General features: G+C 48.0%; 1 protein-coding gene across 1 annotated transcript in view; it reads left to right on the top strand.

The window, feature by feature from the left end:
- Positions 1-26,910, top strand: part of LOC119371620 (solute carrier family 22 member 8) — a 227,182-nt gene extending 200,272 nt beyond the window's left edge. Inside the window, exon 5 of the mRNA XM_037645075.2 lies at positions 26,783-26,910. Coding sequence (XP_037501003.1) covers positions 26,783-26,910 — 128 coding nt within the window. The remainder of the gene's footprint in view (positions 1-26,782) is intronic.
- The last annotated feature ends 907 nt before the right edge of the window (positions 26,911-27,817 follow it).

Raw genomic sequence — 27,817 nt, 5'->3', positions numbered from 1 at the left:
CCGGCTACTAAGAATGCTATGTCACGCTGATAGCGCACATGCCGTTCGTGACTAGAAAGTGCAGGGCGCGCGGCGATAACGCAAGGAAAGGAAGGCAAAATAAATGACGATCCTTGTTGTAGGACAAAAAAACGCCCTTTTTTCTCCATCTATTCTGCAGTGTAGTACTATACTATAGCAAAAGCTTTGCACCTCTAGTTATAGCTTGGTATTACTAGCAAAACCTTAGAAGAAGCGAGGTCGAACACTAGCTCCGCTGTCGGTTCCAGCCTTGCGCAACTAGCACATGCTGTGCACATTTTTATTTATAGATGTTTAAAATGGCATCTTACGGCGGTACGTCGAGGTGGGCTGCGAGTGCATGCGAAAAGCTGCTGAATCACAGGATTTTTGTTTTGTAACTGGCAGCACCAGTCCCGGGACTTCCCCAAAGCTTGGATCCACACACGCACGTCATATCATACGGACCTATCCGATGCAGCGTACAGTGCTTTGTGATGTCAAAGGAGAAGGCATGCTGGTCTTTTTCTGTTCACGTAGGACGATAGATATGACAAGAGAAGAATAAAAATCCCAGCTTCACCGCAGGGCTATGCAGTGAGTGCGATAACAACAAATGAAGTAAGGCTGCCAGCTAACTCTTCTAGATCCTGCAGTCTCGCGTAACTCTGCAAAATGTTGCTGTAACAGAACACAGCCACTCAGGGTCGGAAAGGAAATTTCGCACGGTCTCTTCGCGTTGAGAGCGCAGCATGTAGAAGGGTATACGAGCCGTCCGCTGATGCCGGTCGATATAGAGATTTTGATTTCTTTGAAGAAGTAAGGGCGAAATCATTGCACTGCTGTTGAAAAAACAACAAATAATGGTTCCTATTCTTTGCTTGGCTTAATTATCTGTTGGTTTCATTAGTTGCGTCTAACAAAGAAAAGAACCCCTCGAACAATTCCCCTTCTTTCATTAACATTACGAAAGACACTTGCGTTAGCCCTAAAGTAAAAAGCAACTGCAAAAACGTTTAACTTTATCGTTTCATTACTATATGCCTCGCTTTTCTAAGCTTAGTTCGTTTCCTTTACGTTGCTGAATTGTAGGTACCTGAGAACATCACAACGAAATCATGAGAACGGAGAAATAAGCTTGCACCACAATACGCTTACGAAAGATCCAAAGAGCTTTGTTCACCATAACTTGATCGCGTGTTCTCTTTCTTAGAACGTTTATAAAAGAATAAAGTAGGAATTACAAATGTAGATCTGAACGATCTGATGCGCGTGGAGTGTTCAAACATCCACTAAAAAGTCATAAAATAAAGAGAAAAAGAAACGGCAGCTCAAGATTACAGACAAAAACCGAAACTGAAACGAAAGAACTGTTTTGTTTCGGTGGCGACATCCTGTGCGAAGCTGTGGAACTAAGTCACGGGCTGAAAAAGAAAATGCTGATCCGTCGCCAGGAATCGAACCGATGACGGCGCGGTGAAGCCGCACTCTGAACTTGAGCGATTAGCTCGCTCGGCCACAATCGGCGCCTTGTGGCTGTTGGTAAGATAGGGTTTATCAATTTACCACAAGCATTTGAAGGACCACGTTTCAAACAACGCGTTAGGGACCAACGTTATGCCAACTGCGGCACGTTGAGAATGGCTTCAAACGAAAGCCGAATGTCAGGACTACATGTCATTTCCTGACCGTTAACATAACTTGCTTAGTTTTACTACAGTGACCGTTTTTGTTTCGAAAAAGAGGCCACATTTTTCGCCGTTTCCATAGACTCTCATTCTACAATCTTTAACTGCTCTGGGAACAAAATTGAAGCTACTGCAACATGATCGCTGCAGTCTTCCCGTGCCTTTAGGTTCCAAGAAGCGCTCTGTGGTGTGCGTTTTGCAACATTCACCCTCTACACTTAATTATTCGGGAAAAACTCGCTAGTTCCATTGAAAACGTGCTAGCTTCGCGCCGCGGCCGCCAGGGGCGCTGGCTGGTATGTGTCCACAAAAGCTGGATATGGCCGCCAGCAGTGCTTTCGTCCTCTTCGACGCTGGCGAACCTGCTTCGACGAATCGAGGTCCCGAACCAGGTTTTGACGTCAACCCGTGCCTTCCGAAGGTCAAGCAAGACCAGCTCAAAACCCGCTCCTGCAATACAAGGACTGCTTCTCGTCGCCATCAAGAATTCGACAGACCCCAGTCGCGAAGCATCGTATCATAACAGAAGAAAGTGCCCGACCAATCCGTCAGAGCCTGTACCGAGTTTCGATGCGGGAACGCGAGGCCGTCAAGACAAAAGCTACGCGACGACATCATGCAGTCGTCCAAGAGTCCGTGGGCGTCACCTGTGGTGTTAGTGAAGAAGAAGGATGGGACCCTACGTTTCTGCGTCGATTACCGTCGCCTGAACTAAATCACGAAAAATGACCTGTACCCTCTCGCACATATATACGGCGCCCTAGACCTCCACAACGCGAAGTACTTTTCGTCGATGGACCTCAAGAACGGCTACTGGCTAATCGAAGTCGACGAGAGAGACCCAGAAAGACTGCCTTCAATAATGCATGTTGCTGGGCGAGTCGGTCGTACATCATGAAACAAGGTGCTGCGCGAAGTAAACACGGACAAGGAAGTGAACGAAGACGGGCGCAGTCTTCGTTCACTTCCTTGTCCGTGTTTACTTCGCGCAGCACCTTGTTTCAAGACTGCCTTCATAACACCGGAAGGCCTGTTCGAGTTCAAGGTCATGCGCTTCGGTCTTTGCTCGGCACCAGCGACTTTCGAACGAGTCATGGATACAGTATTAGCTGGCTTGAAGTGGCAAACTTGCCTTGTTGACTTGGACGACGTCGTTGTGTTTTCCTCGAACTTCGACGAACAACTCCAGTGCCTTCAATACGTACTTCAAGCAATCAAGAACTCCGGACTCACCCTGAAACCACAAAAGTGCCGCTTCGCGTACGAGGAGCTCTTGTCAGTGCACTTAGTTGGGCCAGTTGGTTCTGCATGTCGATGAAGTGGATGCGCTTGAAAGACGAGGACGAAGAAGAGACGGGACACACAGTGCGCAACTTACAACTTGTTTATTGGAAAAAGGGGGTAGCGTCACTTATATACACTTAAGCACGTGACACAGGGCCTGCGCGTTACACGTTACTGAGCACTCAAAAATGCTATCTCTTTCTTAGATAATGTCAATGAAGCTATGCTGACACACGATTCTGCGCATTCTAAAACATATTTTGCTTCAACTACGAGCCTCGCCGATTGATTACGGTTGCGAGATAGGACTGTGCACTGCTCAAATTTCGGGGTGCAGGAGCACTTTTGACAGTGAGTTGCGAGATGACCGTTGTTACCGTTCCTGACATTATTGCTGTGTTCTCTTAGACGCTCGTTTAGGCAGCGCCCAGTTTGTCCTATATATACCTTTCCACATGAAAGTGGAATGCTGTACACAACACCCTTCTGGCACTGAACGAATTTTACCCTGTGTTTAACGTCGCAGATGAGAGGCGCACTGGAACAGGGCTCTGTCAATCTGCACAGTCTTGATAATTTCTGCGGAGCGGAAAATGCTACCTCAACACCCGCCTTCTGAGCAGCTTTCTTGAGATTGTGTGATATGCGATGAATGTATGGGATGACCGCTACTTTTTTGTTCCTGTTAGACTTACCACTATTCTGTTCACAACCAGATTGCTTAACTAATCTTTTCACTAGCACCTCGGATACCGACACTAACACGTGGTCAGGGTAGCTTGACGCCTTTAGACGATTTACTTGTTCTAACAAAGATTGCTGCACACGATGAGGGCATGATTTCTTAAGTGCATTATTTAGACACATGTTGGCGATGCTTCTGTTCACGAGTTTAGAATGAGCCGATCCAAAGGGTAAAATTGGTTTGTTACTTCTTGGCTGATAACCCCAGCATGCATGGTTACTGCGAAAGGTGATATGCAGGTCTAAAAACTTAATGGACCCGTTTAACGGAAGTTCATTCGTCACTTGTAAAGGCGCTAACGTCTGCCTAAAGGCGGTCAAGGTTCCTTCTACATCAAAGTGAGCCCCAGTAGATCTCTTGTCAAAAATTACTAAAAAATCATCTACAAACCTAAAGATTTTACATACATTGGAATGTGCGAACTTATTGTTCAGATGCTCGTCTATCTGACCTAAGAATAGTTCACTTAAAACGGGTGCCAAACTAGACCCTATGCAAATGCCACTTCGCTGCAGGTAAAGGCTTCCCTCCCAGCGAACGTACGTAGAGCACAGGTAAAAAGTAACCAGTTCCATAAAGCTTGCGACAGGAATTCCTACTCTATTCTGGAAGTCAATTGCACCATACCTGTCAATGCTTGCCTCAATGCACCTGAGCAGGGCATCTTGAGGTATCGAATAGTACAGGTCTTTTACGTCTACTGACAGAGCATCAAGGTCCATGCCTTCATGGTTGGCAAAGAATTCAACTACTTCCATAGAATTTTTTTACCCTGAAGGGATCTTCGCCCACAAGAAGGTTCAGGTTGTCTTGCAGGAACATTGCTATTTCCTTTTGCCAAGTGTTTTTCTCAGATACAATAACCCTGAGGGGGCACTCTGGCTTGTGGGTTTTTGCGCTATAGAATACCTCTAATGCATCATTTTTACAACCGCTAATGCTCTTAACAAGTTTCGAGAGGTGACAGCTTTCACATAGCTTTATCGCCTTCCTTTTTAATTCCCTCAATGAAACACCATCATAGCTGTCAAAAACGGACTTCAGAGCTTCCCTGGCTTTTTCTTTATACAGGTTAACCGGCAGAACGGCAAAGCCACCCTCTTTGTCAGAGTTTAACACGCACAGTGAGTTCGCTTTCAAGTAGGACGCAACCCAAGGTATGGGCTGACGAACAGAATCAATTTTACACTTGGTTACGACATCAACACCACTGCTGATGAAATGTTCGGTTTCACTTGAAGCGGTGAGGTTCGAAATGTCTCTCACCATGGAAAGGAGGTCCGGTCTACTCTGCGCTGGCTGGACGGCGTACTTCGGTCCCAAGCGGAGGATCCTGGATCGGTTGTAAAAATCATAGGATCCTGGATCGGTTGTAAAAATTGATCCGGTTGTAAAAATGATGCATTAGAGGTATTCTATAGCGCAAAAACCCACAAGCCAGAGTGCCCCCTCAGGGTTATTGTATCTGAGAAAAACACTTGGCAAAAGGAAATAGCAATGTTCCTGCAAGACAACCTGAACCTTCTTGTGGGCGAAGATCCCTTCAGGGTAAAAAAATTCTATGGAAGTAGTTGAATTCTTTGCCAACCATGAAGGCATGGACCTTGATGCTCTGTCAGTAGACGTAAAAGACCTGTACTATTCGATACCTCAAGATGCCCTGCTCAGGTGCATTGAGGCAAGCATTGACAGGTATGGTGCAATTGACTTGCCAGAATAGAGTAGGAATTCCTGTCGCAAGCTTTCTGGAACTGGTTACTTTTTACCTGGCTCTACGTACGTTCGCGGGAGGGAAGCCTTTACCTGCAGCGAAGTGGCATTTGCATAGGGTCTAGTTTGGCACCCGTTTTTAAGTGAACTATTCTTAGGTCAGATAGACGAGCATCTGAACAATAAGTTCGCACATTCAATGTATGTAAAATCTTTAGGTTTGTAGATGATTTTTTTAGTAATTTTTGACAAGAGCTCTACTGGGGCTCACTTTGATGTAGAAGGAACCTTGACCCGCCTTTAGGCAGACGTTAGCGCCTTTACAAGTGACGAATGAACTTCCGTTAAACGGGCCATTAAGTTTTAGACCTGCATATCACCTTTCGCAGTAACCATGCATGCTGGGGTTATCAGCCAAGAAGTAAACAAACCAATTTTACCCTTTGGATCGGCTCATTCTAAACTCGTGAACAGAAGCATCGCCAACATGTGTCTAAATAATGCACTTAAGAAATCATGCCCTCATCGTGTGCAGCAATCTTTGTTAGAACAAGTAAATCGTCTAAAGGCGTCAAGCTACCCTGACCACGTGTTAGTGTCGGTATCCGAGGTGCTAGTGAAAAGATTAGTTAAGCAATCTGGTTGTGAACAGAATAGGTGGTAAGTCTAACAGAACAAAAAGTAGCGGTCATCCCATACATTCATCGCATATCACAACAATCTCAAGAAAGCTGCTCAGAAGGCGGGTGTTGAGGTAGCATTTTCCGCTCCGCAGAAATTATCAGACTGGTGCAGATTGACAGAGCCCTGTTCCAGTGCGCCTCTCATCTGCGACGTTAAACACAGGGTAAAATTCGTTCAGTGCCAGAAGGGTGTTGTGTACAGCATTCCACTTTCATGTGGAAAGGTATATATAGGACAAACTGGGCGCTGCCTAAACGAGCGTCTAAGAGACACAGCAATAATGTCAGGAACGGTAACAACGGTCATCTCGCAACTCACTGCCAAAAGTGCTCCTGCACCCCGAAATTGAGCAGTGCACAGTCCTATCTCGCAACCGTAATCAATCGGCGAGGCTCGTAGTTGAAGCAAAATATGTTTTAGAATGCGCAGAATCGTGTGTCAGCATAGCTTCATTGACATTATCTAAGAAAGAGATAGCATTTTTTGAGTGCTCAGTAACGTGTAACGCGCAGGCCCTGTGTCACGTGCTTAAGTGTATATAAGTGACGCTACCCCCTTTTTCCAATAAACAAGTTGTAAGTTGCGCACTGTGTGTCCCGTCTCTTCTTCGTCCTCGTCTTTCAAGCGCATCCACTTCATCGAGGAGCTTCTTGTTTTGGGTCACGTGCTCAGCAAGGACTGCAGTGCTCCCAGACCTGCAGGAAAACAGCTGCCATCGCCCGCTTTCCCCGCCACCCACCGACAAGAAAGCCCGTGCGCCGATTTCTCTGGCTGGTGCGCCTACTACAAACGCTCTGTCAAAGACTTTTCACGGATCGCCGAGCCAACTGACGCAGCTCACAAAGACCGACGTCGAATTCGAGGCGGTTTGGGCAAACAGCGCAAGTTCGAAGCTTTTCTGAACTGATGACGGACGCCTGCAGACGCCTACGGTACTTGCGCATTTCCAGCGAATACGCATATATGGAGATTCACATCGATGCAAGCACGCATAGGAACTCGAACCGCCGTCCTGTGCAGCAGACGGACGGACTGGAAAGGGTATCCGGTTACTGCTAGCCGGTACGCTGTCATAGCAGAGGCCAACTATTTCACAACCAAAAAAGGAGTGCCTCGCCATCAATCGCCCTGGTGCTGACGTCAAAATTTCGTCGCCCCCTACCTCTAGGGCAGGCCCTTCAAAATTGTGAGCCACCATCACGCCTTTTGTTGGGCTAGCTAACTTAAAGGGACCCTTAAGGTCCCCTCGCACGGGTGGAGCCCTAGACTTCAAAAATTCGACATTACAGTCGTGTACAAGTCCGGAAGGACACACTCCGACGCCGACTGCTTGTCCGTTGCCCCCGTCGACCTACAACCGCCCGACGACAGAGGATGATGACAGCTTGGTTGTGAGCCATAAGTGCGACGATCTTCGCTGAACGACAGCGAGAGCCGACCCGGAACTTAAGGTTCTAGTGGAATACCTGGAGGGCAGGACCGTGGTTTGTCCCAAAAGTATTCAGGCGAGGATTGGCATCATTTTTATTAAAACACAATGTCCTCGTAAACAAGAATTCTCTCAGCGCCCGAGCCGGCTAATTTATTGTTGTACCTACGGGACTGCGAACAGAAATGCCTGCATGCCCTGCACGAGACCCGACGGCTGGACACCTAGGATTTCCCGCACGCTCGCACGAGTACAGGAAACGTACTACTGGCCGCGCCTTGCCGCCGACGTCACTCGCTACGTATAGGACGTGCCGAGTCTGTCAGCAACGGAAGACACCGCCCACAAGACCAGCAGGCTTCCTTAAGCCGATCAAGCCTCCTCGGAGACCATTCCAGCAGATCGGGATGGACCTACTGGGGCCGTTCCCAAGTCGACTTGCGGAAATAAATTGATCGTCGTCGCTACCGACTACCTCACCCGCTACGCCGATACAAAAGCCCTGCCAAAGGCAGTGCCGCTGATGTAGCCACGTTCTTCGTTGAGAAGGGTGTCGACTTGGGCTTGTTGGTTGTCATACTCGTAAAACTGTTGCGCGGAAACACGTAGGCGGGGAACACACAAAAAAAGACACACACGCGCTCTGTGTGTGTCTTTCTTTGTGTTCCCCGTCTACTTCTTCCGCGCAACAGTTTACTTCGTTGAGAGCGTAGGCTTATGCCGCAGGAGCAAAGGAAAGACACTCCTGAACGATAATCGAGCCAGCAAGGAAACGTGAGCCGTGGCTTCCGTGCCACGGCTTAGCGCATTCTTCATTTTCTTCTCTCGCCATCGCGCGCTCTCTTGTTTGCCGCCGCCCGAACGAGGGCGCTACAGGGCCCCCCGTGTAGACTGGAAGTTGGAATGTGACAGCCGTTTGTGGTAGTCAAACGGAAGGTCAGGCGTAGATGAGAGGTTTTCTATGGCGGTCTCCAGGTACGCCGTCCTAAGTCGGTCCAAGCTGACTGTCTCTTCACGGCCGTTCGGAAGAGAGAGTGGCAGTTTTAGGGGTGCGGTTAAGGACGCGGATTGGTCCGTGCTAGGCTGGTGTCAAAGGTGTTCTGACCGCGTCGTGGCGCACGAAAACATGTGTTGGCAGTGGCCAGATCAGGGTGGACGAATATGGCCTCGTGTTCGTAAAGTCTGGGTGGAGTGGTACGGAGGTCTTGAACGCAGTCGAGGAGGCGTTGTAGGAATTGCTGTGGCTGGTTGGTAGCTTCTTTGACCTGAAGAAGTCTCCCGGAAGCCGTAGAGAAGTGCCATGCACCAGCTCTGCTGTTGAGCACTGCAGGTCTGCCCGGATGACAGCTCGTAAACACAAGAGCACCAGTGGCAAGGCATCAACCCAGGTCGCTCTATAGACGCGGACGCGTTCTGAAGGTCATGAATCGCTCCAGCACCTTGGTTTTAAGGTGCTGATATGGCGTAGTGTCCGAGGGGTTGGATGAGGACGTCGGAGAGCTCGCTGGCAACATCAGGAGGAAGAACTGAGGCTACGTGGTAGTAGCGTGTCGTTTCCGAGGCATTGCGGTACAGGAAGAATTGCGCCTTGACCTGGTGAAGCCAAACTTGCGGGTCCTGTGGCCAGAAAGATGGGAGACGCAGTTGCACGGCCGAGACGTCCTGCAGACGTGAGGCTTGATCAGTTGAGGGTGCATTCGAGTCAGTCATTGTCTTCGTCCTAGGTCACCACTTGTAGGCTTATGCCACAGGAGCGAAGGAAAGACGCGCCTGAACGATAATCGATGCCAGCAAGGAACGTGAACCGTGGCTTTACGTGCCACGGCCTAGCGAATTCTTTATTTTCTTCTCTCGCCATCGCGCGCTCTCCTGTTTGCGCGCCGCCCGAACGAGGGCGCTACAAGAGCATCGTCCTTCGACACGGCGCCCCAGAGGTCCTCATCACCGACAGAGGTACGGCGTTTATGGTTGGCCTAACTCAAGGGATCTTCGAATACAGCCACACAAGCCACCATCGGACCACCGCGTACCGCCCACAGACCAACGGCCTGGCCAAGCGTCTAAATAAGACCATCGCCGACATGCTGGCCATGTACGTCGACGTCGACCACAAGACGTGGGACGCCATCCTTCCGTACGTGACATTCGCGTACAACACGGCCGTACAAGAAACGACGCAGATGACGCCATACAAGTTGGTCTACGGACGGAGCCCGGCAACGACGCTCGACGCCATGTTACCAAACGAGACCGACGAGGCAAACTTCGACGTGACCACCTACCTAGAGCGCGTCGAAGAAGCACGACAGCTCGCCCGCCTACGGATCAAGAACCAGCAGACGACTGACAGTCGCTGCTACAACCTTCGACGACGCTACATGGATTACCGACCCGGTAACCGTGTATGGGTATGGACAGCAATTAGTGAGAAGCTTCTTCGACGATATTTCGGACCGTGCAAGGTACTACGACGCCTCGGCGCACTCGACTACGAGGTTGTCCCTGACGGCATTACGAACTCTCAGCGGCGCTGTGCGCGACCTGAAGTCGTCCATGTCGTGCGCCTCAAGCCGTATTACGCGCGTTAGTGAATCTGAGGACGTTACTTTTGCTTTATCATTGTACTATCTTGCTTGTGCCTATTGTTTATTGTACTTTCTTGCTTTATTGTTGTTATCTATTGTTGCATACATTGACCCCCCCCCCTCCGTGTTCTGTTTTAAACTTTTTCAGAGGCGGGCATTGCCACGTGCGTTTCTTATTATAACTTTTCCTGTATTCGGTTTTCGCCCGCAAGGACTGTCAGCAACACTCAGCGCAAACCGCGCCTCATTGTTCGAGACACTTCGTAATTATTGTAGATGGTTTTGTTAAGATTGCGAGCAAGACGCGAACATTCTAGCTTATTCTAAGCTTGCGCGACAACCAGCGATAACGCTGGAAATGCCGACGCGCTTCACCGCTTGTCAGTTGATCGACGGCCGACGCTCTGTTCGCCGCTATCAGTGCATACCGTGCGTATTGCTGTAAATTAACCTTCCGTTTCTCGGCCACAAGTTCGGCCAAATAAAGAGTTTCATCTTGGACACGTCGCCTGCGGTCTTCGTCGACGTCATGACCACGTGACAATATATTCATATTATTGTGCTCATATATTCCTTAAAGGCAAGGCTGTCAGGGGCTCGCCATTTTACTACAAATAGGACCTTCATTGCCGGTCAACAGGGAAGATGTGTGCCGTATGTGAGACCTATTTTAAGGCGACAGAAAATAACCTCAGTAAGTCGTACTTTGCTTAATAACGGCCAGTTTTGCAGCTGCGGCTTTATGATGTGGAGCTTATTAAACGTCTTACTATCGCACAGGCATTGCCAATAGCCCCTAAGTTTTTTTTGCGAAAGAAATGTTTCAAGTCTAAGGCTGGTAGAACTACTGAAGAATTTCTACTTTTTGTTGCTGTCGATACTGCGATTTGGTCTGCAGCCACGTTTCCCTTGATGCCTCTATGACCTGGTACCTAACATATTGTTACATGCTGCTTAGCCATATACACCGTACAAAAGAGTGCATAAAGCTCATTCAAGACACTGTTTTTGCTTTTAAGAAGGCGCAATAGCGATTTTACAACACTTAATGTATGAGTAAATATAACACGTTTATGTACCTTTGTTGGTTTTATATGTTTAATAGCCAATGGTACAGCATGCGCCTCAGTCCTAAGTGTACTCGTTTCGGTGTGGAGAACGGCTGATTCGGAAAACGACCGTCCAAGTGCTGCATAGGCTGCTCCCGTATAAGACTTTGCTGCGTCCGTGTAGCATTCCGGGCATGAGTGTTCAGCTTGAAGTTCTCGAAAGTAAATTTGAATGTGTGTCTCTGGGGCATGCTTTCAGATTTACATAAACGATATGTCACAATCGACTAGGCGCCAGTACCATGGTGACAGCAGTTTTGCTGGTGACAATAAATGGTGTTCTAAAATTGGGACGTTCATTCTTCAGCAAGGCTTCTCACACGCAGTGAGAACGGCTCTCTAACAGAATGTAAGGGATGATGTGTCATTTTTGGTAGAGTAGCAGATACGTTCTGACATGGAGTTGAATTTCAGGAAGTACGTGAAACTGGTGTATGCCCTTTGTAGCTGGAGTCACCATTCGTTTGATTCTGCATGCAGACTTTGTACTGAACTTGTTCTAAAGGTACCGGTTGCGAGGCGGATACCTAGATGGTAAACAGGGTCTAGCAATTTGAAGGCAGTCCGTGCAGGAGAGTTGTAAACTATAGCACCGTAGTCTCAAAGCAATGAAATAAGACTTTTGCTCAGGTTCATCAGACATTTTCTGTCACTGCTGCCATGTTGTGTGTGCAAGAGCTTACCCCCGTATTCTAGAACGTCCCTTCACCCAACGCTTCACCTTGACTTGAGAAATTCGATGGGAGCACCGTCTCTAGGCAGAGCAAGTAACTGCGTATCAGCGATAATGCAGCAATTCTTGAGAAGCGCGGCATCATTTTCAGTCGAGCAGCGGCACTGCGCTCAACTCGCTCAAGTGAAGGACGACTTCGAGTCGAGGCTTGTTTGAGAATACGGAGGTTAGTATGTTCATCATCGTCCGACACCTCGCTTCTAAGTGTTTCAAGTGAGGAATGAAAGTCAGCTTTCAGTCGAGTATGAGGCCGAGAATTTGTGTTCAGAGACTGCAGGTATGGTACTTCCACAGACTTCAACTGTAGGGTCCGGTACAATCCCTCTCTTATTTGTGAAGAGAACAAATGTGCTTTTCTGTGGGCTCAGCCTAAAGCCATTCTGACCAGCCCATTTAGCTACTCTATTTAGGCAAATTTGGACGCCTCGTTCCAAATAGGAAGAATGCACGACTTGAAACCTATCTGCACGTCAACTACATATACATGATGGGTGGAATGACTTTAGGGAGCTCATTTCACAATAAACAGCGTGCAACTAAGCGCACCACCTTGCAGAACACGAGCCTCTTGGGTGAAAGCCCTGGACAAGGCGGTAGCAACTCTCACATGAAAGGTGCGGTTAGTGAGGTAGCTTTCAATTGTGTTCAGCATGTTGCCACGAACACCCATCGCGGAAAGGTCTTGGACAATACCATAACGCCATGTCGTGTCATACGCTTTGTCTAGATCTAAGAATACGGAGAGAAAAAATTGTTTTGTACGAAGGCATCCGGGATGCTGGCCTCGATTCGAACAAAGTGATCTATCGTTGCCTTGTCCCTGAAGCTGCATTGAAGAAGATCTCATAGTTTGTTGCATTCTAAAAAACAGATTAGGCGCCGGTCCATCACAATTGTGAAGGAAAAACAGCGCTAAAAATGGACGAGGACTAAGGAAGAAAACACGACACAGGCGCTGAACTCGCAACAGAAATTTATTGGAAGACGCACGCACACATATATACAACAGCTGACTTGGTCACACGACACTCCATATCGTCTGCGCAGCAGAGGGAATCAAATCTACACAACTGAGAACTCATGACGATTCTTTACATTTGTAAGAACATCCGATAAAGAGAAGAACAAGCCATCTATATAAAAACCTGCATATCAGTCCACAAAAATTCAACGCGGCAGCATTGAATTCAGGTATCTAACTTCTTTCTCACCAAGGACAACCAACGGTTTACTCACGCACCCTTCCCCTTCCCTTTCAATGTAAAATGCTTCCATCACCTCCTTAGTGCACTTGTCCCGATGACGAAACAAACACGTGGTTTCCTGCGCCATGGGCTGGCAGCCAGACTCTCTACAATGAGCCGACAAATGTAAACCTCCGGAAGCCGTTAACGATGATAGGTGTTCCTTTATAAACGCACCGCCCGGATTGTCCTATAGGGAACCCAAGCTCAAGTTTGGATGGATGGATGCTATGAGCGTCCCCTTTATAACGGGGCGGTGACATGTCTGCCACCATGCTCGAAGAAAAAGGAAAAACTTCCTTGTTTCATGCTGGCCTAATACCTTGTCTACATTGATTAAATCTATCTTATTATACCAAAAATATTTATAAATTCACGGTCTATCTCTCTGCCTCTTAAGGCAGAATGACCTTATTCCCCCCCCCCCCCCCCCTATTATTTATTTTTGTACTTTATCTCTACTCTTCTGCCACCAATACTCTAACCGTCTCTTACTTATTTCTATCGCGGACGTGTTCAGCTTTCCATTGTTGTCCCTAAAACCCAAGGCTTCCTGTAGACTCGTGCCCACACGTATACCTGGGTGAATATCGCCACATTCAATCAGTACATGTTCCATCGTTTCCCTAGTTCCTCCGCAGCATGTACAGTGTTCGTCTTCGTTACTGAATCTCGCTTTATAGCTTCGCGTTCTAACCGCAAACGCGCTGTCGTCGCGTTTGCGGCGCGACGACAGCGCCACTCTGCGGCTCTGGAGGGAAGCTCTGGTGCAACAGAGTGCATGCGCGGCCAGCTCAATCTGTTTGTCAGCAGCGGGAACACGCGCGCGCGCGCGTGCTCAGTCGGTGCGGGGAACTGGGGCGCCGTGCCGACAGCTTGCCACGCTGAACCGAGGGGCTTGCAGTTCGAAGCTGCATTTCCACGTTGGCAGAAGCGACCCTGCGGAAGCGCAAGCGAGGTCCGAAGTATTACTGTGTCGTGGCCTGCCACAACAGTGCAGGTGATCCGCTCCGCCTGGTACCAATCATCGCAGCTGTTACGTGCAGAGCACGTTCGCTCCGCTTCTGCATCTGGAACAAAAATCTTGCCCCCTGATATTCTGGCCCTGTTCGGAGGTCTTCCGCCTTCGGCAGGACATGGAGTCCGTTTTTGCAAGCTAATACGGGCTGAACTACATAGACAGCGGCGCCTTTTCAAGGACCACTTATGGTTGCAGCTGCGAGCCTCGAATCCTAACAGAGACTCGGGGGAGTTATGCCGTCAGTTTGGTCGCTTACTGGATCGGACAACTGAGCATCTGCGGCAACTCACCCTCCCATGTGTTCGTTCGCTTGTTCCGAAGAAACCGTCTTCGAAAAGAAACCATGTTCACCTACTTGGTGGAGCCACCGTTCCAAGAGAGGTGCACGACGTTCTAGCTCGTGGTCCCAAGTGCGCTTTTGAACGAAACCGATCTGCCCCAGAGCTTCTAAGCTTGGTTAGGCAAGTGTCTCGACTCGTTCCTAAGGCTGAAGTAGAACGTGGCGCTTCCGAGGGAGCGGACGTGTTGTCTCGTCACAAGCCGGCCAACATGAGACTGCCTCTGGAAAAGACAGTGACCTTCCTCAAAGACAGTGGCCTTTTCCTTCTCCCTGCCGACAAGGAAGGAGGCTTTGTGGTTCTACCTAAAGGCGAGTGCCTGACCAAGGCCCAAGAAGCCGTCGGTTCATCATTCGATAAGTGCAGCAACGTGTGCCTAAACAAGCTAAAGAAGAGAGCCAAAAAACTGTGTGAACGCCTAAATCTTGACAAGTTACGCAGTACGATGGAGAGCAACAAACACTTGTGTTTAGAAATGTTTTTCTCTGACAAAACCCATAAGGTCGGTTCTCCGTCTCGTGTCATTGTCTCTGAGATAGGCACTTGGCACAAGTCTGTTGCTTCCTTTTTACAAAAGCAGCTAAAGCTCCTAGCTATTGTCGACCCTTTTTTGGTAAAGAATGCGGAACCAGTGGTGAAGTTTTTAAAGGATATCTGTGACAAGCCCTTAGTAGGTTTTTCTATTGACATAAAAGACTTATATTATGCCATACCTCATGAAGACTTGATCAGTTGTATCAAGGACTGCATTGGCCAGCATGGAGCTGCAAAATTCCAAAACGCCAGTAGCATGTCAACTGCCGACTTCATCGAGGTGCTTTCCTTTTACCTGAAATCGACCTACGCAGAATGGAATGGTTCGTTTTTCATTAAAAAGAATGGTATATGTATAGGTTCGTCTATTCCACCGATCCTCAGTGATCTTTTTCTGGCTATGCACGACAGAGTTTTGAACGAGTTCTTTCACGATAGCATTGTGAAGCGTGTGTTCAGATTTGTCGATGATTACCTTGTAATTCTCGACTGCCGTCTGGAAGCCATCCATTTGGAGGCTCCAATTATTCTTTCTCCGTTTTCAAGTGTTTTAAACCCTTTGATTGTCAACCACGAACTGCCATCCAATGTTTTCATCAGATTTTTAGAATGGAATTATATTTACCAGCAATCATGTTTGCTGGGCATCTCAGTCTCCGGCTAACAAACCAATCATTCTCTTCGATTCAGCCCACTCGAAGTTGGTTAAGCGTACCATCATACATTGGTGCTTCACCAGTGCTATCGAGAAATAGTGCCAGCACAAGCTAAAAAATAGCTTTTTGAACCAGAAGTGCCGTCTTGTACAGGCTCGGTACCCGATAACCCTCCTATCCTCAGTGGCAGAAACAATGTTAAGGACAGATAATACTCGCGCAAGAGACAAAGGTAAAAAAGTCACAGTTTCGCCGCAACGGCGAAGCAATGAATGCGATAGCAACAAATTTGAATGTAACGCGAAGAACGGAAAGCAGCTCGAAATTGCCAGCGCGTCGCTCGAGGCCAAGGGACGCACGAAAAGAACGCACACGGGACGAGCGCGAACTCTCAAGCGTCACAGCTCGATACTTCAAGAACACTGCTGAAACATAAAGCAGGACGCATGAAACGAATGAACAGGTGCACACAGGACGAGCGCGAACTAAATGTCGCAGTTGTTACTTATTTCTGTTTGAAAAGCGCGCTCCTTTCGCAAACGCGGCCGCTGCAGCGAGGGAAGTGACCTTCGTACGCTCTGTGACTTCAGCACGGACATCGCGGGGAAAGCACAAGACATACAACCCCCACGCCCGTCGCGCTCCTCGCGCCATGTCACTGTTAATGAAGAAACGCTTATAAGCGCCTGCCCTCTCTGAGTCCGTCTAGCGGTAAAGAATGTGTATATAACGCTCGCCGTTAGCTACCTGGAGGATCTGCGTTTCGTAGCGTAGTGGTTAGCGTCACGCGCTGCGGAGCGAAAGGTCCCTGGTTCGATTCCGCGCTTCGGAAGCATTTTTCTGAATTACTTTTTCTTTGGGGCTTTTATATATATATACATACATATACGCTGCATGACGGCGGCGACGGGGACGGACAAAACCAGCCGAGAGTGTCGATATAATTGATATCGCAATAAAAGTGTGCGGTCATTCCCTACGACATGCATCTCCACAACCTGAGAAAGATAGGCAGCAGAAATGGGATACACGTTCTGTTTTCAGCTCCTGACCGCTTGTCACTTTGCAAACGAGAATCAATGGTCGGACGAAGGTTGGCTGCACCACTAATCATCGCGACAATTCGTGTCATGTACTGATTGAGCCGTTCATTCCAATCCCTTGTCTTCCAGACGCACTTACGTCGGCCAGACCGGCGGATGCCTTAACAAAACATTGTTAGAAATATACAATCTTACCGTGCGAATTCACTACGATACCTGGGCATCCCTGCCGCGATTGTGAATGCACGCCCCAGTTCAACACACGAAAGCATTACGCAGGTCTAGCGATAGGAGAAATCATGGAGGCCCAAAATATCGTGAAATTACAGGACAGCTGCGTAAGCGCCCTATCAATAGCCCTTTTAGATAAAGAGCTAGCCTTCCTATCGGGGGCTATATAATCATGGCCCCACTGGCTAACTGCTTTGAGTGTCCTATCAAGCCTTGCTTCTTTTGCTGTGCCTCTCTTCGTATGGGTTGTTTTGTTGATACGTGCAATTTATTTTCGTGGAGTATGAGCAATAAACCTCAGTTGTTATTGACGAGGGTAGCGATACGGGCTTGTTGGTCTGTAACACAGCAGCAAGTTGGGCTAGTTGGTTGATGTTCATTCTTCAAAGGTATACTGCGCTTGTTGGTCTGTCATTGTTCTTGCTAGCGCCAGTGTGTGTCTTCTTCCCTTCGTCCTTGTCTTTTCGCGCCCACATCCAAGAACTCAGTTGTTAGTCAGCGCCTGTGTCTGTGCATTTTCTTGCGTCTGTCGTACTCGTCTCTATAGTATACGCGCTGTATTCGCCTCGGCACAACAGTGCAGACAACACCAAGGCACGCGATTCACGTGTGAAACTGTATCGGTTCTCCGCATGTGGCACGGGAAATAAAGGCGGCAAGCGTGGATAGCTGATAGCGCGTTCTCGCCTTCTATTTTGGCTGTCTGAGTTCACCGCTTTCATTCGTTTCAACTACATGAATCAGTACGTACTCGGCGCATGCACGCAGCGACTGCAGTAATGATTACTCGCTGTCTTCTCGCATTGTGAAAGTCTAGTTACGGTTGTAGGTGAAACAACACTGTTTTTATTCCCCGTGTTCGTGAGACCTACTCGTCGTTGTTGAACGTTCACACTCGCGTTATACCAAGCGTTGCACAGTTGGTTGAATTCAATTGAACTCGGCACATTGTCAGAAGTTCGGCGCCTGCAATTCACGCGTCGGGAAGGCTGCTTTCACGCCGGAACGGACGTCTGTGCATTTTCAGCAAGCTTTGACATCGTTCTGCAGCTTTGCTTTGTTTTTGTCACTTTATTAGTGCGATATATATTTAAGCCGCTAAATATAACTGGCACTTAATACATCTTTGCAATTGCAACCTTGAAGTAACCACTGTGCGATTTTCTAGCCGCGTTCGGGCAGCAGGTTTTACGCCTGTCAAGTCGATATCATAAAAAGAGACTGCAAGCATGACGCGAGAGCCGAAAAAACGAGGCAAGCAGTTCATCTAGCTTAACAGTGGTTAAAGCTCAGCTAGCTGCCTCGCGTCTTAATCGGCAGGCGACTCTCCAGCGGCACGGAGGACTTGACTCTAACCTTCTCAGGAAACAGTGCCATGGCCGTATAATTTCTTTTCTTCGCACGCCGCAAACGTTGTTCACGAAAGTGCACGGCTGCTACTGCAAGCATGCCATATCAAAACAGCAATCATATGACTCGTAGTCCGCGCCGCAGGACATCGATAGCGTGCACGGCTTCGTTTCGGAGTGCACGTAGACCATTACGCATATTTAACATGACAGAATGAGACTTACCTCGAGGTATACGTCCTACACGGTGTAATCGCGACTTGGAAAATGCATTTCGCTTTGAGTCGGGCGACGTTGTCGTCGATCGTCTGCTCTGCACCATAAATGTGATTGACGGGTCTTTCTCCTTTTATCAAGTTCGCTTTTCGGAAGTGCCAGTCAAGCTTGAAGATCATTTTGCAGCCACACTGCAAGCGGTACATTATGAGACGCCGCAAGTGCACCGCGGGAGCTCTGTACGTGCACGGAAGCAAGCGGCAGCGCGTTGGAGAGAAGGAAAACGCGCGTTGCTGGCACCCAGTTTGTATTTTTATGCCAGAGATGGCGCTGCCTGTCAAGAGCAGCGCCGCTAAGCGTTGCTTGGGAGCCTATATACACCCTCCCGCATGATAATGGCACCCGATAAACAACACAAGATTTACACTGATCATATCTATTGTTCTTCTTGTCCGGACAGAAAGTACATGTTTTGCGCAACTCTGAAGTTCTGCCATGCAAGCGGGGGCAAATCGAGGACATCTTGTTAGCAGCAGACGTTAAACACGCACCCATACCTACATGCCGCATTCTTCAATCCATGGGAAACCGTATGCACGTAGGGGGCCACAACCGGCCTTTTTTCATTGCGCACGCTTTCTTTTTTCCTACGTGTGTGATTCCCTCCTTTGACCCACTTGATTAGATTTTGACAGCCTCTTAAGATTTCCGCATCAGGGTAGCCCATCGACTTAAGCCTTTCAACTTGGCTCATGAAACTTTCTTTTAACGCATGCGTGCACGTTTTCTGGAGCGCAGCTCGCAACGCAGCATTAATAATGCTGGACTTAACTATCTTGGAATGGCCTGAGGTAAACGGCAAGATACCCTTTATGGATCGGGGCTTATAGAGCCAACACCTACGTTCTTCATGAAAATGCAGTCTGATATCGAGGAACTGAAGCTCTCTTTTTTTCCGCCAGCTGAAAGGTAATCTTCAGCCCATGAGCAGAATCCTTAAAAAAGGATACTATATCTGCTGTCTTGCTAGGCTGATTATCTATTTTACTGATGGTCAAAAATCATCGACATAACGGAAAACACGGCAGGTCAGGTCCCGTAACTTCTCGGCGACAGACCTGTCAACTTCACCCCACAAAATATGACTTAAAACTGGTGCCGCCTTCGATCCAATACAAACCCCCAATTTTTGGACAAACATTCTCCCTTTCCATTGCACAAATATTGACTACAGGTAAAACCAACAATTCTAGAAAGCTTTCCAAGGAAATGCCACAACTGTTGACAAACTTAGCTTCATTATTATCCTCAACAATGCAAGATTTAACACTCTGCAAAAGTTCACTGTGCGGTAAGGAGTAAAACATGTCCTCAATGTCGATACTGAAAGCCGTACATGAACCCGGGTTGCTTGTCCTGAGAAAATCCACTACACCTTACCAGTTCTTAACTGAAAAAGGATCGAATACATTGAGGGCTTCTAGGTGCGTCTGCAAGTATGCCGATATTTCAGATAGCCAAGTCCCTTTTTCCGAAATGATGGCCCTGAACGGGAATCCAGTTTATGGGTTTTTACTGAGAAGAAAACCTGCAGGTTTGATTGTTTTGCCCTTTTTACTCGACTAACGAGACTGCACAGGTTCCTATCTTGCAGCATAGCGATCGCCCGCTGTTTCACCTTCCCTGTTTTAACATCAACTCTTTTGAAATTCTTCAAAACAGCTGATTCAGCCCTTTCCTTAAAAAAGCCCTCTCTCATGACCACAAACATTCCTTCCTTATCTGACAGGCATACCCTAAGTCTATTTCCAAAAAATCTACGACACACTTGCCCGGCGAAGGCCTTCGTCTAGCCAACGACGTCTGAGCACACATCAACACAATCAGACACGCATCTTACTTGCTCACCTTGTGGCACATACCGGGAAATGTTCCTTGAAAAAGCAACCTTTTCCGCCGGTGGAACATTCGGTTTAAAAGCGAACTTGGGTCCCAGGCTCAATACCTTGTGTACGTCCTCCGGGATAGAGCAATCACCAAGAAGGCCACTTCCCCTTGAGTCGGGCTTTTCTTCTTCCTGGTCGGAAGCGTTGGCCACACTGTGTTCCAAAGTAACTCGTTTATTATCTTGGTCGTCACCTGCCATTCTTGCAGGCGGCGCTGATGTCTGTATTTGGCTCACTGGAGCAGGTTACCACCAAACAGTCTTGGAAAAATCATACCTGGCTCCACAACTCGGAGCACATATTGTGACACATCCTTCTGGCGTGGCTTACGGAAGCCTTGAGGAAACCGCACATCCCTTCTAGATCCGGCGGGCAAAGGCCCTATTTGATATACCGAGAGCAAACCCTTGCTCTACGTACGCAAATGGCTATGGAAGAAACCAAGGTGGCCGGGTCTTCATGAAGAAAGTAGGGATAGAGAGCAGAGCCCGATGCACAAAAATAACTGCACTTGAAGAGAAACTTGGGCTAGTTGGGGATTCATCATTGTGAAGGAAAAGAGCGCTAGAAATGTACGAGGACTAAGCAAGCGCCTGTGTCGTGTTTTTTTCCTTAGTCCTCGTCCATTTTTAGCGCTGTTTTTCCTTCACAATGATGAATCACCTACTAGCCCAAGTTTCTCTTCTAGTGCGGTCCATCATTTCTTTGAACAACTTGCACAGGCAGCTTGTTAGAGCAATAGGTCCATAACTGCTGACTGAGGATGGATCCTTTCCCTGTGGGGGATGAGCACCCGGCGTAAATCACGAGGGGATCAGGAGGTCCTGACCCCCCTTGTGTTCAGGCTGGGGGGACACCCCTTGCATTGTCCCCCCTTGAGATTTATTTTAATGCGCCATATAATTCAATTTCTGGAGCGTTAAATATAGTTTTTTTTGTTAATGCATGTTTATTTTGTAGCTTCGGTAGGCCTGTACGTGTTCGATACCCTTCAGCTGTGTGAAACTATTGAAATCGCAACTGCCGCTTGACCGCTTTCGGAAATACATGAGCTGGAAACGTATGCTCGTTTTTATAATTTTGTTTCAAGGCACGATTTTAATTTTTAATAAACAAAAATAAGAACAAAAGGGCCGCCATGGCAAGATGTGTGTCCCATAGAGTTTCTCACAATAATACCGAGAGGGAAATCTGGCGCTAGTAAGCTGTTGTATGCATGGAAATGACGGTATATGTGCGCTTCAGACTTGGCTCGGATTGCTATTGTTCACGAAGAGCCCGGACTCTTCGAAGACGCGTCTGGCTTCAACGAGTTCCTTGCGTAAGGATGGTTCATTTCGCACTGAAAGAGCACGTAGTAAGCTATTTCTTTTTTATCATTGCACAGAAACGAGTTTTATTTAACTTTGAAAACCTATGCGTTGATATACAATTTACGAAGCGTAAAAGTAACGAACGACCGCTAAACTTGGAAGGCAGACGACAAGGTCAGCGTTCACTCTGCGACTGCTCGTCGTCTGTTTCTTCCTTTCGACGTTTCGTTATGCCGTACAGGGGAGTGGGCTTTTATTATAGAATATGATACGCGTGAATGGGATCCGTTATAAAAGTTTTTTTTTCAGAGAAGCTTATTTGCGCAGTCGTATCCGCTTTTTAGCGAAAGCCTCGCGCAACACCAGGCAACACAACCTCGCTGGCACGTATACCGTCATTCCATCGCGGCAACGGCACCCCTTAAAAAATTCGCATTGACGGTGGCGCCAGATTTCCCTCCAGGTATTATTGTGAGAAACTCTATGGTATGTTCCCTTTTATGATTTACCTGGATTTAAGCCACTGGGATGAGAACGGATTTTTTCCGCGAGGGTGGTATCTTACCAGCCGTCCACATGACATTATAAATGAACAAGACTGTTTTTAGTGTTTCGGGATGCAGATGCTTCACCATTTCCTACATGACACGATCAGCACCTGGTGCCGACTTGTTACTATGCCCGAAGGGAAACCTTTAGTTCAGCTATGGTAAATGAAAAATTGTACGCTTCATGACGTACCTCTGAAAAAGCATCACCCTATGCTTACAACAGAACATGGAACGGAAAAACATGCATACACAAAAAAACAATAATAAAAAACGCAAAAAGTGAAGCCCTCCGGTTCGCTAACGAATATAAAACGGTTTAAGGCGTAAGTTCGTAAAGTTCGTGAGAGTTCGTAAAGCCGTCCGCGGACGGCTTCACGAACTCTCACGAACGAACCCGCGGGATCACCTCGTAGTCCAGAGGGCCGAGACATCGAACACCTTGTATGGGCCGAAGTATCACCGAAGAAATTTTTCGCTAAGTCCACGTCGGCATATCGTTGTCCAGACCCAGACACAGTCGAAGCGTCCCCGAAGATTGCAACAGGGGCTGTCGGTCGTCTGCTGATTCTTGATGCGTAGGCGGCCAGCTGTCGGGCGTCTTCTGCGCTCTGAAGGTAGAACGCAACGTCCAGGTTGTCCTCGTTGACAACATGGCGTCAAGCGAAGTCGAGGGGCTCCTTCGGTAAAGTAGCTTGAACGGCGTCATGTGCGTCGTATCTTGCAATGCCGTGTTGTAAGCGAATGTTATGTACGGAAAGATGGCGTCCCTTGCCAGAGGTGGCCCGCCGTCGGGTCGTCGTGCAGGGCCAGTAGAACATCTGGTCGCAGTGCCGAAGGTACAACGACAAGGCTCGGGCCGACGAGAAGTTCTTTACGAGGACGTGGTTGTGCAAGAACAATGACGCCAATCCTCCCCTGAACACCTGGGGTACAATGGTGGTCTTGCCTTCCAAATCCTCTGCCAGGCATTGGGGATTGCTTCGTTGTTGTTCGGCGAAGTCGTTGGCACTTATGGGTTGGCACCGTCGTCGGCGGGGCAGAAATTTCGAATAGTATCTTTTCGTATGTTTCCGCCTTCCGAACAAACCGCCGTGAATAAGCAACCTCCACTTTGGCGAAGTAGTGGTTGTTCTGCATCGGCAAAACAGCCAAGATAGTTGTTTTTTTCTCGGCATTAGCCGTGTTAAAAATTTGTTGCACAACTCGAACGACGTCAAGAAATCTTATGGATAACACAGCTGGAATGATTCGTAATTGGTTCGTTTATGGGGCTTTACGCCCCGACGCGACTCAGAAGACGCCCCAGTAGTGGGCTCGAGATAATCTCGACCACCTGGGTACATAAGTAACCTGAGGGTCTGGCATCGTACAGTAGGCGGCAATCTTGCTTTTCGCCTCCATCAAAATACGATCGTGTTGAACCCGCGTACTAGTGCCGAACACCATAACCACTGTGCCACCGCGGCGTACAAAGTCGGAATCTGCGTAGTGTTGATGTCAGCGTGCTTGCTGCGTGGCGTCATAGCAAGATGCTGAGGACGAGTAGTAGGTTTGCGCATTGTTATTCATGTGTTCTGCGCTCCATTTTTTTACTTGTAGGTACGCCTGTGCTGAGATAACCTGGCCGATATCTCGTCGTAGGGTTTAGGGAGCTATGAAGGGGCCTGCACAAACATACCTATAACGATACACTGTTGTAAAGCAGTTACACAGAATTTATGACGATACACTTTCGCTCACGTATGCGGATCAGCTGGCACACACCGCACACATATCAATAAGGCTATCTGCACTACAAAAACAAGCTAGCAAGTTGTCAGCCATCATATTGTTGACAGTTGGTAGTTGTTTCTCTCCGCCCTCTTCTTACAGCCGCACTGAATTTGCGACATTAAATGTTCGGCTCAGTGTACCGTCACCACCTCGTCCTTTGTATTTGAACGCATATCAGTACGTGACGAAGTAATAGGCCGACATGGAGCGTTGTTGATATCAGGAAAATTCCAAGTTTGCCAAATTTAATTGTTGAGCACGCGTTTCGATGATCGCGGGGTGGCCGTTTCTTTGGGCCGTTCGAAACCCTTTTCAGGTCCCCCAGAAACCGAAATCGACCAAGCAAAGCAACCAATCCAGATCGCCTGCAAGGCGGCACTCGATATGCCTGAAAACACGAGCACACAGAGCTTTAACTGGCTGAGCGCCCAAACTGAGCCCAGAACGAAAGACTCGACGCCGCACCGAAGGGGCGTTGCGTGTTAACACAACTACATCGTCCGCTAACGCCACAGTTCCACAAGGATGCCATACTCTTGTACCACCGGATCTACGAGCACGAACCTATGTAGAGCCAATCTCTCGTCACAAGCACGCACGCTACCGCGCGACATGGCGACAAGCCCGAGCTGCACCCTTCTCAAAGACAAGGAGACGCAAACACGTACTACTTCACTGACGCACGCTTATATCCTCGAAGTGAGAATGTGACTCCCAGTGCAGGGTAGTATCGAAGATGCATGTTTCTTAGATACCATCTTAAATAGTCTTTGGTCATCTTGCATCTGTATCGCGATGCGTCTCGCAAGACGAGCATCTCTATCTGTATTTCCGCTACATTAAATAATGTATCGTGTATCTTAGATACAAGATACCGCGATTGCAATACCACTGTATGAAACAACAGACATTGGCTGAATTCCGCTTCGCGAGCTGACACTGCTGCCACTAAGCCACCTGAATAAAACTACTGGCAGTGGCATTCCTTTATCTTTCCGTCAGAGTTCTCCTATGCGACGAGGCCTGCGAGTTCCCATTGTCTCCATTACGCGGTGGCGCTCGCACCGTCTCGACTAAAACAAGCGCGCGAACGCATACTCGACCTTTCGTTTTGTTCATTTTTCTCTCTTTTTGTGTCCATACCATGACGCTACCTCTTACATACTGTCCTGTCACACGTATTCCATGCGGCGGCGTCTGTCTTGCAATTCTGATGCCGCTATGGGTCGTTATGGAAATTACTCTTGCGCGATGCTTGGTTAGGAAGCCTGAAGAGTGGATTTGGGGTGCTTTGCGTCTCGTGGCATCCACAAATCAGCGACTTGAAGGATCTCGTGAATGTAAGCTTGACTTAGAATAACAGAGAGCTGAGCTAGTTGGTAAGTATTCATTCTAAAAAGACAGGGCGTGCACACGGACACAAAGAAGTCAGGAGTGGTGTCCTGACTTCTTTCTTGTGTCCGTGTTTGCACGCCCTGTCTTTTTAGAATAAGCTTGACTTATGTGCGATGAGATTGGCGCGTATGCAATAAGCTTCTCACAGCTGTAACACCTCACACCTAACAGAATATATTGTCACGTGGTCGTGACGTTAAATACGGCTGCTTTGGCGGGTTCAAGGCGAAACTCTTTATTGTGCCCGGAAAATAAAAATACAAGGCGGAAGCAACATACGCTTTCACTGATAGTGGCGAACAGAGTGTCGGCCGTCAGTAATCTGATCATCGCTGGAACGCGTCGTCTTTCATAGGGAACCCAAGCTAAAGTTTGGGCGCGACGCTCGCGCCGCCGACGTTCGACCACATCGCTTCGCTGCCGCCGAATAGTTGTTTCGACGGAAGTTTTCTTATGGGCACAAGTTCGCCCAAATAAAGTTTGTGTTGTTTTAGGTCACCTCGTCTCCGTGCTTACGGACAAAGACCGTCACCTCACGTGACAATATTTACGGAATGAAAACATTTAGCAGCCATTTTAAAGATTCTAGCAAGGAGATTCGAGAAACATTGTTATACCAAATGATTCGTTTTTCTCATGAGCGTCCCAAAGAGCCGTTTTAGCCTATTTTCCATAGCCACTGAGTTTTCTGTTGTCTGACCTTAACCGTCACGAAACTTGACGCCTAATTGTCTCAGGGGTGCCGCTCGTACAGTGCTCTAAACCTATTCACTGTGGTTGATGATTTCTATTTTACTTAGATATATTTGTTTTTCTCTTACTAATCACCAACCATCGCAGCGATTAGGGGCAATAGTGGAAACGCATGCGTGCGCCAGTCTTCCATTAATTACATCGCGAAGGAATGAACTTTTAAGTAGTATCTCTAACGTCGAACCCCGCGTGTGCCGCATTGGCATGCCTGCACATGCGCAGATGTTCTGCCACAGTGCGCCCTTTCAAGCCGCCGTTTGTGCGGCCCTCGTTTCTTGTTTCCACGCTTACCTTCTTTTATAATGAACCAACTAGCTCGACTTTCTAACATTCGAAGATGTAACAAACGAACAGATTTACCTTAGTACAAGACAAGCACTTCTTTGAAGTCTCGTAAACTTGACTGTATTATAATAAAGATTCCTGTTGCATTGTTCCTGTAACTTCTGTAGTGATGGAGATAATGCCACCACAGTACCGGATGATGATGAACGTGGGTTTCGGCATTGGCTACACGATTCCTCTGCTGCTCTTGCCACTGTTGGCGTACAACATCCACTACTGGGTTACCTGCAGCTGACCACTGGCCTCTCCGCACTCCTGATAGCCCTTCTGGTTGTGAGTACATTTTACTATTAAACTGCTTATGGTATACACATATATATAACCGTTAAACTAGCGACCAGCGCAGCAAACCACTGGCCCCGTAGCTTGCCGATTCGGCCCGCGTGTGCCAGGGCATCTTCTGGCGGCTGACAGTCACCCCTCTTGCTATGTCGCAGTAGAACGAACTCCCAGTTCAGCGCATAACGCACGGAAGTTATCGCAATAATGCTCAATAATAGCGCGCATGCACCTTCGCCAAACAAGTCGTTCACAAATGCTGCCATATTTGCCCGGAATTTAGTACTGCAAATGTTTCCCATTCCAACTCCAATTTGTGTAGATTTCTCAAGGAATACCCGCAATGCTTGCTCTCGAAAACATATTTGACATCTTACACTTGAGGCATTCAACGATGTAAATGATGTTCATCTGTATGTATTGTTATATTGGATTATATTGGAACTGAAATACAAAACGAGCATAGGCGTGCGCAGGGTTCATTGGGAGGAGGGGGGGGGGGAAGCTTCACCGCTACGCCACCCCACCCCCGTTGGCACTGGTGCAAAATGAAGATGAGTGCTTCTCACAAGGTCTGTCTATAGCTCAACCTGTCTAGCTCAATCTGTCTATCTATCTATCTAGCCGCCTATGTCTGGGCACTCTCGTGGTCACAAATATTGGTATATACCAGATTGGCATATACCAATTGGCATTGGTATATACCATTGGCATAGAGGACGTGAGTGTGTTAAGAACACGATTCATCGGTCATGCCATGAATACGTGGCTCTGTTCACGTGTACATCATAAAGCCTTTTCAACTATCCGGCGTGGCACATACCGCAACACGTCCCGTGGTATAGGGTATGCACCACGCTGAT

This window comes from Rhipicephalus sanguineus, chromosome 1 (assembly GCF_013339695.2).
Source record: "Rhipicephalus sanguineus isolate Rsan-2018 chromosome 1, BIME_Rsan_1.4, whole genome shotgun sequence".
NCBI classification, from domain to species: Eukaryota; Metazoa; Arthropoda; class Arachnida; order Ixodida; family Ixodidae; genus Rhipicephalus; species Rhipicephalus sanguineus.
This window is presented reverse-complemented; position numbering and strand designations above follow the sequence as displayed.